This window comes from Gopherus flavomarginatus, chromosome 4 (assembly GCF_025201925.1).
Source record: "Gopherus flavomarginatus isolate rGopFla2 chromosome 4, rGopFla2.mat.asm, whole genome shotgun sequence".
NCBI lineage: Eukaryota > Metazoa > Chordata > Testudines > Testudinidae > Gopherus > Gopherus flavomarginatus.
In genome coordinates this window covers 104,761,019-104,778,552 of record NC_066620.1, presented here as the reverse complement: position 1 = coordinate 104,778,552, position 17,534 = coordinate 104,761,019, and the positions used below count along the sequence as shown (strand labels likewise).

At 37.1% G+C, this 17,534-nt stretch overlaps 1 protein-coding gene across 4 annotated transcripts in view; it reads left to right on the top strand.

The window, feature by feature from the left end:
- STXBP5 (syntaxin binding protein 5) overlaps nt 1-17,534 on the top strand; it is a 178,846-nt gene that overhangs the window by 141,304 nt on the left and 20,008 nt on the right. For 2 of the 4 annotated variants that reach the window (XM_050949484.1, XM_050949483.1), the window contains exons 20-24: nt 2,631-2,693; nt 2,789-2,836; nt 11,678-11,728; nt 14,067-14,306; nt 16,817-17,189. In XM_050949484.1, the coding sequence (XP_050805441.1) occupies nt 2,631-2,693; nt 2,789-2,836; nt 11,678-11,728; nt 14,067-14,306; nt 16,817-17,189 (775 nt within the window). The remainder of the gene's footprint in view (nt 1-2,630; nt 2,694-2,788; nt 2,837-11,677; nt 11,729-14,066; nt 14,307-16,816; nt 17,190-17,534) is intronic. The other 2 variants (XM_050949485.1, XM_050949486.1) reach the window with 2 other exon arrangements.

The window sequence follows — 17,534 nt, the reverse complement described above, 5'->3', positions numbered from 1 at the left end:
ATCACATGCACACCTAATGTGTAATGGATGTGAACAACTTTTCTCAAAGAACAACAGTTACAAAAAGATAAGTAACCTTTTTTTTTTTTTTCAAAAGAGCAATTTTAGGAGTAAATGAGTGTGGTTCACAAGAAAAGACTGACATCCGAAAGAGTGGAAAGAGGAGACATTTCATGGATGAGGAGAGGGCAAGCAATGAGAAACAAGCCTGGGGACCATATGGGGAGGAAAGGAAAGATGGAGAAATGAGCAAGGAGACACCCAAAAATATTCATCCTGCAAGGATTAGCATCTTTTGTGAAGTCAGGTATCATGGCCCCAGAAAAATCTTTATTTAGACATCGCAGGTGGAAGAAATATAAAGAAGCTTAAACTAACTTTCCTTAGGAAGGAAAACTTGAAAAACAAAGAAAGGAAGAAGACTGGAAAGTGATAAAGAAGAAGAAATAGGATAGGTTTTTTGATCAATGTTTCCAGATTATCACTAGTCTTCAAAGACTTTGAGGGAAAACAACCACTGGATTCAACACTATACTTAAATTTGAAATTCAAAAATTTCAGTAAATTCATTTAACATAATCTCTTCCCTCTCCCACTCCCCATCAAATTTTTCGATCTGAATTTGAAATCAGGTACAGTATTTAAATAAATTCAACTTGCATTCTGTCATTGAAGAACCAAAGAGTATGCATGCATAGTGCAGAAATTTAAAACACTCTAGTGGGTGAATAACTAAAAAAAAAAAAAAAAAATCCTGGGTACGTTTTGTCTTGAATTAGATTAAAATTCAGAAGTGGGCTTCTCAAGATAACTTAACTTAAAAATTAATTTGCAGTAATAGAAAATGGAGAAATGGGATCTATGGGGCTGGAGGTACACAGTTGTCAGCTTCACAGAGGGACTCTAAGGCCATGTTTGCACTTACCGGGGAGCAACGTTGCTGCGATCGATTTTAGAAGGGGTCAATTTAGCGAGTCTAGTGAAGACCCCTAAATCGACTGCAGAGCACTCGACTGCAGAGCACTGGAACAAGAAGATTAAGTTAAGTCGATGGGAGAGTGTCTCCTGTCAGCTCAGCGTGGTATGGACACAGCAGTAAGTCGACCTAAGGTACGTCAACTGCAACTACATTATTCACCTAGTTGGAGTAGCGTAACTTAGGTCTACTTACCGCAGTAGTGTAGACAAGACCTTAGGGAGGTCAACAAGACTGGGGAGGAGCCATGAGATGCTGAGAAGGTGAGGTGTGGATATTGTCAGAATTTAGGAACACCAGGAGAAATCAGAGGATCAGACACTAGTGCACTAAAGCTGCAGAGAATAGGAGGAGAAAGATTTCGGTGGTTGGAATTTGTCTAGTTAGGGAGAGACTAGCTATCGGCTAAGACTGCAATATCCAAATTTAATGAAGTTAATTACAAAATTATGCTTTGCGTTTTTTTTAAAAATCAGTGAATATGGTTTTGGAACTTACCGTTATAAAATAATGCTCCACTAGAACTTGATTAGGAAACTGGTTGTACAACAGTCTGGAAGATCAGTGTTTGGGACTGACAGTCTGAGACATCCTAGGGTAACTGAAGCTACAGCATGAATGGTGTGACAATTTCAATCTTCCAAATGAACAGAGCTGCAACTTCAATTACACTCTAACTTCCTCCACTGAGTAGTTACACAGATTGGCAGCTATAGAAAAGGCTCCATGCCCTTGCTAGTTGGCAGAGCATCCTCTAGCTTTGGGAGACAAAAAACTAAATTGCAGCAGAAATAAAATAAAAACCAAAACAAAGAGATTATAAAAGCTTTAAACTTTGTTCCCCTCATCCAGTGACCTGGATAAAGTTGCATAGCATATACAAAGCGCCATGCTCAGATACATAAAGTAGTAAGAAAACAATACCCTTGTAACACTTTCTGTCCTTTTTATTGGTGATTTTTTTTAGAGGTATAAAAACCTGTTGTGTTTGGCATTTTAATAAGATTAAAAAAGCCACCAAGTTAAATCTCTCTCAAACAGTGGTTCACAGATTGTAGCCCACTCACCATTAGTGGTCTTTAGAACCACTGCTTGCAGAATTAAATACTCTATTGTGGTGTTGGGATAGGAGTTGTTTGCAGAATAAAATTGCTGCTCTAAACAGATTTCTTACTTTTAGAGACCAAACGATGCTCCATGTTGCATTTGCTCTTTAGATCAAAATGTGGATAAATTCTTTGTCGTCTTCTTATTTACAGACCTACATACTAGGTGTCCACATATTAAAATGTTTATATTAAATAAAAGAAATGTCTCTAACCAAAATAACCCAGATGCACTGTGTTGTGGTGGTGTGTCTTGCACTAATAAGTCATTTTGCTTCAGACTACCTGCTTATTTTTGTGTACGCTCCTTTATTGCAAAGAGTTTGGCATCTATAGTGCCATCACATAACAGAGCTTCTCTGATCTTTTGATCTTTGATCAGTACTTTGATGTATCTTAGCTGTGAAGTCAGTGTGACAGTATGTTATGTCTCATAAGTCTTTTTAAATATAATGCATAGTCTTTCTGTCCAATCAGTGCTGTACATGTATCTTGTTTTGTGAATGTCCATTTTGCATGTCTGTTTCATTCTGTCTTCACTCATATAGGTTCTGGTTCTCCAAACAATTCTGATGATGATGATCAAAAAATGAATAATTTTATAGAAAAGGGTACAGTATTTTTTTACAGCATCATTTCTTTTGTTCATTCATCCTTTTAGTACATTTATAGTTTTTGACATTTTTTGTTAAAATATTATTTACAGTGAAGACCAAAGGCAGAAAATTTTCCAAGATGATAGCCAATGATCTAGGTAGGAGCTAGAAAAATTCTGCTTTCTTCCTAATCTAGTGCATTACTCTATGCAACACTAACCCAACAGCAAAAAAATTGAAATTGCATTGAAATATTTAGTTAATCTGTCTTTCCCTGTGCTAAATGGTAATCCTTTGGGCTGCTTCTGTGCTAAGTATATTGGGCACAATGATTAACAAAATCAAGGAGAAACGGTGTTTTAATACTTTTAATTTATATGATGTGCACCTTCCTATTTATTTGGGAGAAGAGGTTCTACTTTATTCTGAAATATTAGAAGGGTTCAGTCTATGTATGTTGCAACATAATATTATTACGTTTGTCATGGTGCAGTATACTTTAGAAACTATTGCTGATTTATTTCCTTCTAAATGTTACACCCATATCCAAAAGGCCTACTTTCCCCTATAAGATTTCAAGAGAGTTGTAGGAGTGCATTTTCCTTCCTCATAAAAATGAACAATAGCTATATAAACTTATCCTCGTTGTCAGTACTATAACCCAAACGGTATATGCTATCCAGACATAATATGACAAGTCACCAGTCTATAAATTCTTTTAAATAAAAGTTGCATATTAATTGACAAAAATAGTTTGAATTATGTTGTATGCAAGCTATGAATTGAACCCTTTTATGATCAGAATGGAAATATGATGGATTGATAACCTAACACATGGTCAGTAAGGAAATATGGCAAATGGATATTTGGTGTATTCTGGGAAAAAGTCTCCATTTTTCTAATTTATTCTTATTTTAGCATTAGTACCTTAAGGTTTTTATTTGTTTTATCTGCATTGTATGGTAGCAATATGATTTAGTTTATATTCCTTTGGAGATATTTTATTCAAAAGATTTAATCTGCGTTGTGTTTATATAACAACATTGTTTGGTATACCTATAATGTCTTTAGAATATAAGAATACTTTATAGAAAGAATAACTAATAGCGTAGTAATAATCTACCAAAGATAAAGAAATTGTTGAGACAATGAGTGAAAGTAAGTTTGAAAGTGACAATCCAGAACGACATGTCCAACTTCCACCATAGGATTTTGGTACCTAGCTATCATGTTTACGATCTTTTCTGGACCTCTTTCATGAAGTACTATCTACATAGTACTGCGGAGACAAAAGTGGTGGTGAGGAATTCTAATGCTTCCTGGCTGGCAAATTACGAGTCATTGTAGTTTTAATAGGTAATGAGTCTGTCTGGGACCCTACCAACTTAATTGTGAGTGCTAAGCACCAAAAAGGTTGAACCCTCTGTGCACAAGAATCTGTAGTTTGTGCCATTACCTCCATCATAGAGGTATTTTCTGAGTAATCTATGAACAGCAGAATTTGCTGAATAAGGTATAAGACTAGGAATTGAGATAATTGGATTTTTACTGGCTCTGATTTATTGTTTGACCTTTGGCAACTCAGTTTTTTTGCACCTGAATGGAACAAAGGGAGACCAACAAGTAATGACAGTGCAGCAACTAAAGGGAAAAATATAGCACTCAAAATTCAGAGTTGTAGGAATGTTGATGTGAGGAGGTTGTGAAGGCTGCTTATCCTGTCCCACATATGGAGAAAGTAAGAAAGGCCTCTCAATTTAGTAAAAAGACTCTATAGCAGAGACATCAGGAAGGTGGAAAGAGGATGTATTTTTGTCCCAGTCCTGACTGGAGAGCTGGCCACAATAATAAAAGCATCAGATGTAACAGGCTTTCTCTGTTCTGAATATCCCAGGACTGAAATAAGAAGGGTGTAGAAAGTCAGTTTTATAACACAATGGTAGAGTAACTGACAAAGCTTGCAAAACTTTTCCTGACATTTTACATGTTATCTTTGCCTGATAAAGAGGTAAATTTGTTTTATTGTTAAGTGTTCCAAAAGGAGTGTTCTTTACTGTATTTTAAAAAAATGACTTATATTATGCAAAAAATTGCTTTTAGTTATGTTAATTGTTGACCAGGCTGTCTGAGCTTTTTAATTTGGCTCTGATATTGTAATTTCTACTGTTGTCACTATATTGCAGCATTATTATATTAATAAAACAAATTAGTGATAATTATACAGAATTATAGACATCTATTCCAGCCTAAAGTCTTTTTTTTCTTTCTAAAGGAATAGAATAGTATCTTGAATTTGCTTCACAGCTCAAATAACTTTCTAGAACAAGTTTGAAAGAATTGCATCTTTCAGGAAGAAAGTGATGTGCAGAGTTAAGTTGAGACTGATGTTAACTGTGTGTAACATATGCATTAATTAAGGCTACAATTTTGTCACAAAGGATGCAGAAGTCGCAAAATCTGGGACTTCCAAAGACCTCTGTGTCTTCAACCCCAGCGGCTGGGAGCTGCAGGGTCATTCCACCTCCCACAGCTGCAGGGAGCTGTGAGGTATCCCCGCCGCCTGAGGCAGCCAGCCCCAAAGCTCCCAGCCACCACGGGCAGTGAAGGTATCCTGAAGCTCTCAGCCACTACAGGCAGTGGGGGGCAGCTCTCCAGCCATCACCATGGGGAGCAGGAGGACCCCTGCAGCTCCCCACCACTGGTGAGGCGGCAGGGGGACCCTGAGACACCCCTCTGCCACTGGAGCCCAGAGCTCCCAGCTGCCCTGTAGCTGCCCAGTCCCTTCCCATTGTATCATGGATATTTTTAGGAAGAGTCAGGGACAGGTCATTGGCTTCTGAGAATTTTTCTATATTGCCCCTGACCTGTGCCTGGCTTTTCCTAAAAATATCCATGACAAAATCTTAGTTTGACGCATAGTCAGTCCATGAACTCCACATTGTAACTGAAATTTCTGCTATCAGTTTAATAAATTGTACACATCATAGAAGATTTTGAAAGTCGTCATCTCACTCATAATTATTTACTAGGGTTGTGAGTAGACAGATGTCATACTAATAATGTATTTTAATAGGAGCCCAGTGAATCTATCTAGAAGAATTAGAAAATGCCCATCTTCATGGTTCTCATGTTGCTGCTATGAATAGGATTGTTGTGTAGTGTTCAATTTGAAATGTATTAAGGAGTGACCATTTGAAGTCGGTGAAAACAAAAATACTTTTTTGCATTGCCATTTACTGTACATTGTATGTGGCATGTTTATGTTGCGTGGCTGTTTTGTGAGTTTATGGTGCTACTTTAATCTCTTTCTTTTCTGTGTCATATTGCAGAATGCCACTGTCTTGTCATTATTTGACAGTAATAATTGTGTGTTTTATCACTTCATTGTTTCAAAATGAATTACGATCAGTTGGATAGAGATTGGGATATTTTGTAAAACGTGTGCCATCTATTGTTACCAATTTTATTTATCTATTGTAAAACAAATCATTTCAGTTTCTCAAATGTATAATCAGATGAGACTTGTCTTGTGGCATGATAGGGTTCCTTGTGTGACAATGCAATGAACTGCAGAGTTCAGAAATAAGCTTCTGGAATTGTTTGGCCCCAACCTGTTGCAGATTTATCCTATTAGAGAGGCTACTCTTGGTTATTAGATAAAGTGAAAGTACCCACACTTCCCATTGCTCTGACTTGCAAAGTATTATTTTCAGAGGAAGATATTAATCTTGTCCTTGTGTTCAGTTACATGCTGCCATCATGGCAGCAATTAAGGGTAAGGAGATGTCACTCATGAAAGGATAATTGAAAATCTAGGTCCCACCTAACTGAAGAGAAAAATAAATACAATTCCAGTGACAGGACCATAAGGAACTGTCTCCCTAAAGGAAACTTTTATATATGTCTAAATCTTAAAACTAGGGCTGTCAAAATGATAAAAAAAACTTAATTGTGATTAATCGTGCTGTTAATAATAGAATACCATTTATTTAAATGTTTGTGGATTTTTTTACATTTTCAAATATATTGATTTGTTAGATCACAGATTACCAAGTGTACAGTGCACACTTTATATTTACTTTTGATTACAAATATTTGCACTGTAAAAAAAACAGAAGAAATAGTATTTTTCAATTCACCTAATAGAAGTGCTGTAGTGGAATCTCTTTATCATGAAAGTTGAACTTAAAAATGTAGAATTATGTACCAAAAATAACTGCATTGAAAAATAAAACAATGTAAAACTTTTAAGATTACAAGTCCAGTCAGTCCTACTTCAGCCAATCGCTCAGACAAGCAAGTTTGGTTCAATTTGCAGGAGATAATGTTGCCCGCTTCTTGTTTACAATGTCACCTGAAAGTGAGACCAGGTGTTCACATAGCACTATTTTAGCTGGCGTTGCAAGATATTTACATGACAGATGCGCTAAAGATTCATACTTCAACCACCATTTCAGAGGACATGCATCCATGTTGATGATGGGTTCTGTTTGATAACGATCCAAAGCAGAGCAGACCAATACATGTTCATTTTCATCATCTGAGTCAGATGTCACCAGCAGAAGTTTGATTTTCTTTTTGGTGGTTCGGGTTTGGTATTTTCCACATCGGAGTGTTGCCCTTTCAAGATTTCTGAAAATATGCTCTCCACCTCCTCTCTCTCAGATTTTGGATGGAACTTCAGATTCTTAAATCTTGAGTTGAGTCCTGTAGCTATTACAGAAATTTCACATTGGTATCTTCTTTGTGTTTTGTCAAATCTGCTGTGAAATTGTTCTGAAAATGAGCCTGTGCTGGTTCATCATCCGAGACTGCTGTAACATGAACTGTATGGCAGCATGTGGATAAAACAGAACGGGAGACATACTATTCTCCCCTGAAGAGTTCAGTCACGGATTTATTTAACATTATTTTTTTAAGAAGCATCATCAGCATGGAAGCGTGTCCTCTGGAATGGTAGCCAAAGCATGAAGGAGCATATGAATGTTTAGCATATCTGGCACATAAATACCTTGAAACGCCGGCTACAAAAGTGCCATGTGAACACCTATTCTCGCTTTCAGGTGACATTGTAAATAAGAAGCAGGCAGCATTATCTTTTGTAAATGTAAACAAACTTGTTGATCTTAGCGATTGGCTGAACAAGAAGTAGGACTGATGGACTTGCAGGCTCTCAAGTTTTATATTGTTGTTTTTTTTTAGTGCAGTTATGTAACACAGAGCAAGATTTGTAAGTTACACTTTCACGATAAAGAGATTGCACTTCAGTACTTGTATGAGGTGAATTGAAAAATACTATATGTTCTATCATTTTTACAGTGCAAATATTTGTAATAAAAATCATAATATAAAGTGAGCACTGTACGTTTGTATTCTGTGTTGTAACAGAAATCAATATATTTGAAAATTCAGAAAAACATCAAAAATATTAATTTCAATTGGTATTCTATTGTTTAACAGTGGGATTAATCACGGTTAATTTTTTTGAGTTAATCACATGCATTAACTGCAGTTAATCAACAGCTCTACTTAAAACAAATCTTTCTCCTTTTAATCATTTTATTTAAGATATGTGCTTATGTAAAGTTTCTTTATTCCTACAGATTCATATCTATAGCAACAAATTGATGTCAGAGTCAGAATTCTTGGTTTGTTACAGGATCAAGAAAAATCTAGTGTGTGTTTTAGGCAAGATTTTTTCAACAACCAAGTGCAGTGTTAGCACAAAGAATATAAAATAAACTGGAGTCACAAAGTCACCATTCCAAATTTACCAGATGTATTCTAGTTCTCTAGTCATTTGATTATTTTAGTAACGCTCCCAGGACTCTTCAGGAATGAACATGACTCAGACACCAAAGCACATACAATATCCCTTTTTGTAGGCTCATTATTATAGCCAAACTTTCCTTTTAATTGTATGAAAAGCTAACTATGGAGCAATGGTCTCGAGTTGCAGTGGGGGAGGTCCAGGTTGGATATTAGGAAACACTATTTCACTAGGAGGGTGGTGCAGCACTGGAATGGATTACCTAGGGTGGTGGTGGAGTCTCCTTCCTTAGAGACTTTTAAGACCTGGCTTGACAAAGCCTTAGCTAGAATGATTTAGTTGGGGTTGGTCCCACTTTGAGCAGGGGGTTGGACTAAAAAACCTCCCGAGGTCTCTTCCAACCCTGATCTTCTATGATTCTATGGAATAATTATAATGCTCTTATATTTATATAGTTCCATTTATCCAGGTGGAGCCCAAATACTTAACATGGTTTACTAGCTACTTCTACAAAGTATACTATAGGAAATGCTTTGACCACTGCTCAAAACAACCACATGTGCAGTGAGGCATGATAAATATTTGCTACTACACAACAGGTCACATACGTCTCATGTGACCTTTAGAGCTTTTACTGCTGAATTAGTTAAATCTGCTATTCTGCATTTTTAAATAATGATCAAAATTTACCCAGCCGCAGAAGGTTTTCTTAAGGTATACTGTGTTACAGCCAATAGAGCATTTTTTTATAATACCCTAATGCAGCCAATCTTAGAGGGGACTCCTCTGCACAACAAATCTCATGCTATGCATATGATATAATATGAACAAAAAGGAGTTAAGATACATAGACCAAATGTTTTCTATTTAGCTGAAGAAGACAAGCTAGAATGAGCTCTTTTGCAGCAAAGGGAAGTCGAGGGAAGAAGGGTAGGGAGTGTCTATCTCTGTGTTTATATGGCCTGTTTCATAGTAGTATCTGAGTATTTTAAACATCTCTTCAGATATGGAAATATTATCCCTACTGAGTCAATGAGGGACAGAATACATAACACCACTCCTCTTGTGGCAGATGTTTTCCAGAATTTCTGGGTTTCTGTTATGGAAAGTCCACAACTCCCATGTGTGAAGATTTTCATGTCTTTGAAGAAGTTAAATTGAATTGCCTTTGACCAAAGAATAGGAGTAATGTATGCAGCCTAAAGGCTGAGAAAAGCTGAAAAACACTTCATTAGCATGATGTGCACTAACTGGCCCACTGTACACACATTAATGCACACTAAAACTTTTAGTGCCCACCAGCAGGGTACACACATGCCAGTTAGTGCATGACATGCTAATGTGTATTAGAATTTACATGCTAGCTAGTGCAGACAAGCCTTAAGTGATTTACCAAAGGTAACACATGAAGCTGGGAATTAAATCCAGATCTCCTGAGTTCCAGTCCTGTGCCTAAGACACAGCACCCTTCTGATAATAAGAAAGACAAAAGTGTGATAATTAATTGTTCTAGTAGCAGTTAGTTATTTAGTATTTTAGTTGTATACTTGCTTTATAAATAGGCTGTATGTAAACACTGTTTTCTATAAATAAAATTTCACCATGTTGTTAATTTCACTTCATTATTACAAGGCTGATTGTTCTGAACAATATTAGAACAATTATAGTATAAAAATCAGGTCTTGTTATGTAGCTCTATGAATCCCTAAATGAGTGGTTTTAAAAATCTATCAGTTGTGTTGCTTGTGGTGATGAGAGAAAATTAATGGTTGTCTTATTTCTTTAGAAGAAACTTTTTTTTGTGAAGAGAGATTTATTTACTGCGTATGGAACTGTAGGCTTAGTTGCTCTGTGTTGTGTTTAAGATTTTACAGTCTTTACAGTTTTAGGCTTTTAAATTATGTTACATATGAAGACCATGTGTGTGAATGACTGTCAGAATTTGAGACAAGTTGAGGAATTGGATGGTTCACCTGTCACAAATGGTTGCACCTTTTTATTACTTCGTTTTACATTCCTCGTGTCTTAATTTTACGTTTCAATGACAATAAAAAGAGAATTTTTCTTTCTACGTATTGGTAGTGCACCACTCACTGTGACATTTAGCAATATCAACCTAATTGTTCCAGAAATAGATTTTTAAGGAGGCTTGCTTTTTTAATATAAAAAAACTTTTTAAAAAAAGTTACTGGTACCTTGTCTTCTGCAAGGTAACCCACAGCTGGATCCTAGATGTTAGCTATGCTTGAGTTAGAAACAGGGCCGGCTTCAGGCACCAGCTGAGCAAGCTCCTGCTTGGGGCGGCAGATTCTATAGGGCGGCATTCCGCCCAAACCTAGGGTGTCGCAGCCACTTTTTTTTTCCCGTTGCTTTGGGTTCCCTGTAGGGGGCAGAGTAGGGGAGCGCCCTGCAGCAAATTCCGCAGGGCAGCCTGTGTCCTTCCCTCCTCACCGACCAGAGCGGCATGGAACCCTTCCTGCCTGGCGGGAGGGGCCACGTGGTGAGCACCCTGCCGAAGTGCTGGCCGCCCCCTTCTCTCTCTCCCCCCGCTCCCTCCTCCTCCCCTCCACTAGACTGGGTGCGCACTCTGCAGCACAGGGAGTCCCACTGCACCTTTGCTCTGGCCGCTCTGTAGGATTTTTTGTTTTGTTTTTTCCCCTGCTTTGCCGGCTGCGCCGTTGTCTCCCACCTCCCACTTTGCCACTCCAGCCGTGCTGTTTTTTTGTTTTGTCCCCCCTCCTCCTTTGCTGCTCCGGTGGCCGCGTCTTTTTTTCTTTTATTTTTTCGCCTGGGGCGGCAAAAAGGCCAGAGCCGGCCCTGGTTAGAAGAGCATCTTAACAACTGAAGTAATTTTAAAGAACTAAGAGGGCATTTCTTTAGGACTACTTTTAAGTTTTCCTTGGGGTTTGAACAAAGCCAAAAATGCAAAAAAAATCCATGGGTTTTGTCAAGTTTCAGGCAAGATCTTAAGAATGGCATAAGCTTAAAAATGTGAGTCTGAATTTCAGTTTTCTTCTCCCCAGAAATTAATGGGATTTTGAGTCAGGTTCAACTCTAGTGGAAACATTACTTAACACAAGGTTTCAATCATACAGAATTTGGATTAATTGCTTAGTACTGAAATTGCATGTCATAAATTGGGATGTATTAAACATTTGGAAAACGGCAATTTGTTAATAAAAAGGCCAGCACTATCATATTTCTTTTAAAGATATATTTTATTTTTCAGCAAAGATGTCCAGAAAGTTAAGTTTGCCAACTGAGCTAAAGCCTGATTTAGGTAAGTTCAAAAATAAAGGTTGACCCATATTGCAACTGTGTTTTATAGGAAAAGTAAATTTCCATAAAGTAAGAATCCTAAATTTGTGTTTAAATGGACATGTAAATCTCAGTCGTTGTCATCCTAATGTCAACAAACAGATTTGTGCATAGTTGTGAAATTTTTATCTGAATTTTTTGAGGCTGCTGTAATTCTTATGTCCGTTACCTTGTGATGTCAGGAATATTACAAGAGGAATATTACCAGAAAAAATGTCTTGTCTGTTTGGAACCCCGTAACATGGGGAAAAATGGAAAAGGAAGTTTTACAGACCTCACAGGAGATTTTAATTAAGATCCCATTCTGCGAACAGTTACACTTGTAGTTGATTACAACCAGGCTACAAACATGTTTAAAGCTAATGTGTAGAGCTAAGTTGATGTATAATGGTTATAAGAAAATGTTGTTTTAGAATTTTGTGTCTTGAGACATAGTACAGTAATTTCACAGTAAACATTCTAGTTGTACAGCTTGCATATTAAAGTTTAGAAACACAAATGATCGTTCCATTGCATAATTAAATATCTTAAAATAAGCATATTTTTTCAGCACATTGTTACATCTTACTTGAATGTTAAATCCACAAATATAGGTTTAATTTTATATCTGTCACAACAATCCTATTTTGCTCAGAAAAAGAAACTGGAGAATTCTTATATAATGCACACAAGAAAGGTATATGCAAATCAAAAGTCAAAGGGACAGAATTCAAGAAGTTATTTGCAACCCCCAGTTTGTGAGTTACTAGAATTTTGGTTAGCTTCTCTTATGCTTCGTAATGGGTCAATTCGATTTTATCTTCAATATGCAGCTCACTTGGAGACAGTATAATGAAGGCACTTCTGTTTTAAAAAAAAATTTCTGATGGCTTTTAAGCTAATTTTCCTGATTTTCAAAGATTCTTGTTAAAGACAGAAAAAATTAATCTGTAGCTAATCATGTCTACACATTATTAATTTGGGTGTTAAGGGTATTTAAATAGGAAAACCCTTGGATTTGTTTTCTTCCCCAGTAAATATTAAAATCTAAAGAAGCATCTTTTTGAAGAGGGTGCTATGATCACTGGCTATATGACTCTGTACCATATTTTCTTACTATAATGCAGAAAGTAGTAACTTTTCAAAAAAAAGCCCAGTTACCTAGGAGATTGTTTTCCCCACTGAGAGAAAATGTCGCCCATTAATGAAATGGCACATTATGTTGTGCAGTAAGGCCTTTATGAATAATATAAGCAAATTCTGTTGGTTAAACCTCAATCCTGCTTGTGCATAGAGTTGCCAATTGTATCTATGCACCAGTGGGGTCTTGAAACCAGCATAATCTAGGCCTAAACAAAGGCACAGTGTAAATTACACCATATTTTTAGTGATAAACTTGGTTTGCCTTTTAGTAAAAGCATTAGGAGATGCAAGCTGAAAGAGAATAACTTGTCAGGAATTTAAAAATCACATTGATGCTTGAGTACAAAAGAGAATCTCCAAAAATGTTGACCCTCTGGTATTCACAATGTGTGCAGCTGATAACATGCAGACGCAGATGTTGGTAGCATTTCCATTATATCATCCTATTTTTAAGGAGTTGCACAGTAAATTTGAATTAAATTAAAACAAAATTACTTTGTGCTTATGATTTGAATTCCCCTTCATGGAGCTACTTTGTGCTCAACCTTCTTTTAGTCAAGGAATGACTGCCAGAAAAGCTTATCAATGTCACTTTCTGTAGCACTCCAGAAGACTCTTCAGCTACCCAATTTCTTTGTTTTTGAACATCACCACCAAAGAACCTTAGGTTTTTTAAGTGACCTATGCCAGAAGTTCAGGCTTATGTGAATAGACAATGAGCCTTCCTTCCATCAATCTCCTAAAGTCGGAGAACAAGACAAGCTATTTTATCGCCATGGTATGTGGGTCCCTTTACAAGCTTAAACTGAGACGTTTGTCGCTTAGTAAGATAATAAAAGGCTTCTACTGTTTGATAAATGACTGCTGTCTTTTGTCCCACACAAAAGATGAACACACGCAATGACCATCTGGAACAATTATATAGTGGTGTACTCTGCAGTTGAAGAGATTGTTGCAATTAGAATACAGCATGGAAAATGGGGTCAGTGGGCAGGAGAGGAAATGTAATTAGGGAAATATTTAGCAAAAGGAAGTAATCTGTGAAGTGAAAGTTACTACATGCTTGATTTTTAAAGAAATATCTTTACAAAATATGCTAAAAAATCCTAACTATAGTTTATTTTGAAACTTTATGCTGTATTTTGCAATGCTTTTTAATTAATGTAAACTTGTTTCAGATGTCAGAGACAACTCCTTCAGTCGATCCCGGAGTTCCAGTGTAACTAGCATCGATAAGGAATCCCGAGAAGCAATTTCTGCTCTTCATTTCTGTGAGACTTTCACACGGAAAGCAGATACGTCACTTTCTCCGTGTTTATGGGTCGGGACTACTCTGGGTACAGTGCTAGTCATTGTACTGAACCTACCCCCAGGAGGAGAACAAAGACTAATTCAGCCAGTAATTGTTTCTCCCAGTGGTATGTACAAGACAGAAGATTTGCTGCATAACATAGCTGGTATTCTGCATTATTATTTTTGAGGGATTTTTAATGTGATTTTGTTTTTTCTCAATTATGTAATACAGAAGCCCCCCAATTTCCATGATCGTTCTGTTCCAGAAAGCCTTGTGTACCTCAGATTTGCATAAGTCGGAACCGTATACCCATACATTATACAAAAATTTCCACAACTCAAAAATCCTATTTCTGGCTTATGGAACTTTTTCCATAAGTGCGAATTAGCGTAAATCGGGTCTTGCATAACCCGGGGAGCGTCTGTAATTCCATAAATAAATATACAATGCTCACTGTTTAGGTCAGGACAGTGTAGTGTTTTGGTATTCTAGAAAGTTGCTATGTCACTTGTGCTTTAGAGATAATTGATTTGCAAAATTGCTAATCAGGTTAAGTCTGAACTGCAGGTTTACAATGTGGTATAGGAATATCAGGTAAATGGACTACTGTTTGTGTAGAAAGAATGACATTTGAGCAGCCTTACTGCAACGCACACAGTGTTAACAGTATAACTAGATGGAGATAGCAAGAGAAGAATATTGTTAGATGCCATAATCTTTTTATTCACCTAGCTCTCATGAAGTTCATATTAGATTTTTCCACTACAAAAAAGAATAAAAGTTGATTATGACTACATAGATTGGACTGGCTGGTACTATGTGCTAGGGACAACATTCTTCTCTCAGACCCATGTGGCAGATTTCAGCTCTAATATTCTGCCTTTCCCCAATGCATAGAAACTATCATGGCCTGCTCCTTCCTGGGCACACACCTTGTTCAACACCAGTGTCTTAGGGTCACTAGTATAGCCCTTTTGTCTGTCTCGGCATCCTCTCAGAACACTTGCCTCTGAATATCTGGCCTGACTGCTTTTCTTACCTCTATTTCAAGGGCCCTCTAGATCTCTTCAAAAAAATCCTGATTTGATTATGCCTTCGATTTACAGGTTGGAAAAAACAAAATTTTTATATTTAATCTGAGTAAACATAACATAACAATAGCTTTCAGTAACCATTATACTACTTACTCCCAGAAGGAATACCTAATTTTATAAGAGCCCAGCAGTGCTCCCCTTCCTGATCAGTCTTGCTCCCTGACCGCCTCTGTAATCTTGCTCTCTTCCCCCATCATGAGCAAACTTACCACGCTTCAAATTCAGAGCCCCAAAGTTCTGAAGGAGCAGTCCGGTTGGAACTTCTGTCCAGGAGTCCGAACTTCTGTCTCTCTGGGCACCCCCTGGCATATGTTCTTTTGGTCTTTGTCCGACAACGTACCCCATCATATAGGTACACAGGCAACACTTATCCTATAACACCATCTGCTATCATACCATTTCAAGTTTACATAGTCCTTTCTCTACAGAAATCCAGTTGATTTAATGGTAGTTACGCACAGATGTGCCTGAGGACTTCTGCCAACAAGCATGTTAGGGTAAATATTGTTTATCATGTGCAATGCTGATTGTGGCTGGCCCATGTTGACTGCTACACTGCATTCATCTGCTGGTCAGCTAACATGATTGTTGGCAACCATATTCAGACAAAGTAAAATTTTGTAATATAGACCAGGCTGTAGATTGAATACATCAGTCACTAGATCTGCAGTGTGGATCAAAGAGGAGAATTTTGACCTAAATAAGCTTTCCTCTGTAGATGGCAAATCAAAATTTATCTAGCTATATGTAAATAAAAATGACCTTAGACAAAAGAAGCAGCACAGCACAAGGATGTCTGTTTTACCACATGCAGGAGACAGCAATTCAGTTAATAACAATGGTGAGTGAAAATCCTCTTCCCTGCTAAACAGACCTTGTTTTGTAATCCCCTTATCACTAGTACAAAGCCAACGAGGGAAGATGCAAGAGAGCCTGCTCACTTATACCTAAACATGTCTAATTCAAAGAGGGAAACACAGGTTGACACTCCTGACAGTTAATAGTGTTCATCATAGATGGTATTAAACACACAGTAGAATTTATTGATGCTGTGTTTAGGAAAGCATTAATGCCTGTGAGGAAAAGAGTGAAAGCTGTTTGTTTTTAACATGTAAGTTTAAAACACATGGGTTCCAGCTTGGTCCTCCTCAGCTGTTTCTTAGCACTTTCTTGTCAGTCTCTCTGATTCAGGAAAACATCCCTGTTTAGGAAGGTCAAAGTGCTTAATTTCAAGTATATGCTTAATTTCCATTGTAGTCAATGGGACATATCCACACACTTTAAACTTAAGTCCATGCTTAAATGCTTTCCTGAATAGGGATGGTCTTAAGCACAAGTTTAAATGTTTTTGTGGTTTTTTTTAAACTAACATTTTGGCCAATTTGAGTTTTACTGTGGAAGAGACAGAAGGCAAATCTGAAGGTTTTGTTTGGAAGGATCTCTTTTATGTTTAAAATTTTTTTCAAAGACAATTAGTATGTAGTTTGGAAGACAATTCAGGAGAATTATTTTAGATATCATGTCAAATTCTATATCCTAGGAACCATTTTGAGGCTAAAAGGGGCAATCCTGAGAATGGCGTTTCTGGACACCACAGGATCTATAGTTCCACCAGCATATGAACCATGGAGAGAACACAATGTTTCTGAAGACAAAGATGAAAAGGACAAATTGAAAAAACGGCGGCCTGTCTCAGTGTCCCCCTCCTCCTCTTCTCAGGAAATCAGTGAAAACCAATATGCAGTAATCTGTTCTGAAAAGCAAGCAAAAGTTATCTCACTGCCATCACAGAACTGTATTCATAAACAAAACATAACAGAGACTTCTTTTGTTCTTCGTGGAGATATAGTGGCATTGAGTAGTAGTAGCTGCCTTGCATGTTTCTGTGCCAATGGACATATTATGACTTTTAGGTAAGATCTATTTAATCATGATTTAAACATTAAAAAGAGATAAATTATAATTCCCTGACACCTCCTGCGCTGTCCCCCAATGCACTGTTTCCTCAATCCACAGAAAAAAAAACAAAAAATATATATTCAATGATGATGATAAACCTGTAGGAATAGTAACGTCTTGGGAGTGGGGGTAGTTTGGCAGCTGGATAATACTGAACTTGAAATTTATTCCTATATGAATTAGGTTCAAGCTGTAGTTTAGATTAATTGCTAACAAATAACATAGGCTAAACTCCTCTAAAGTAAAATATAGACTTGTATTATTTAAGTGTTCACATCTGAAATCCATAGTTTACTTTA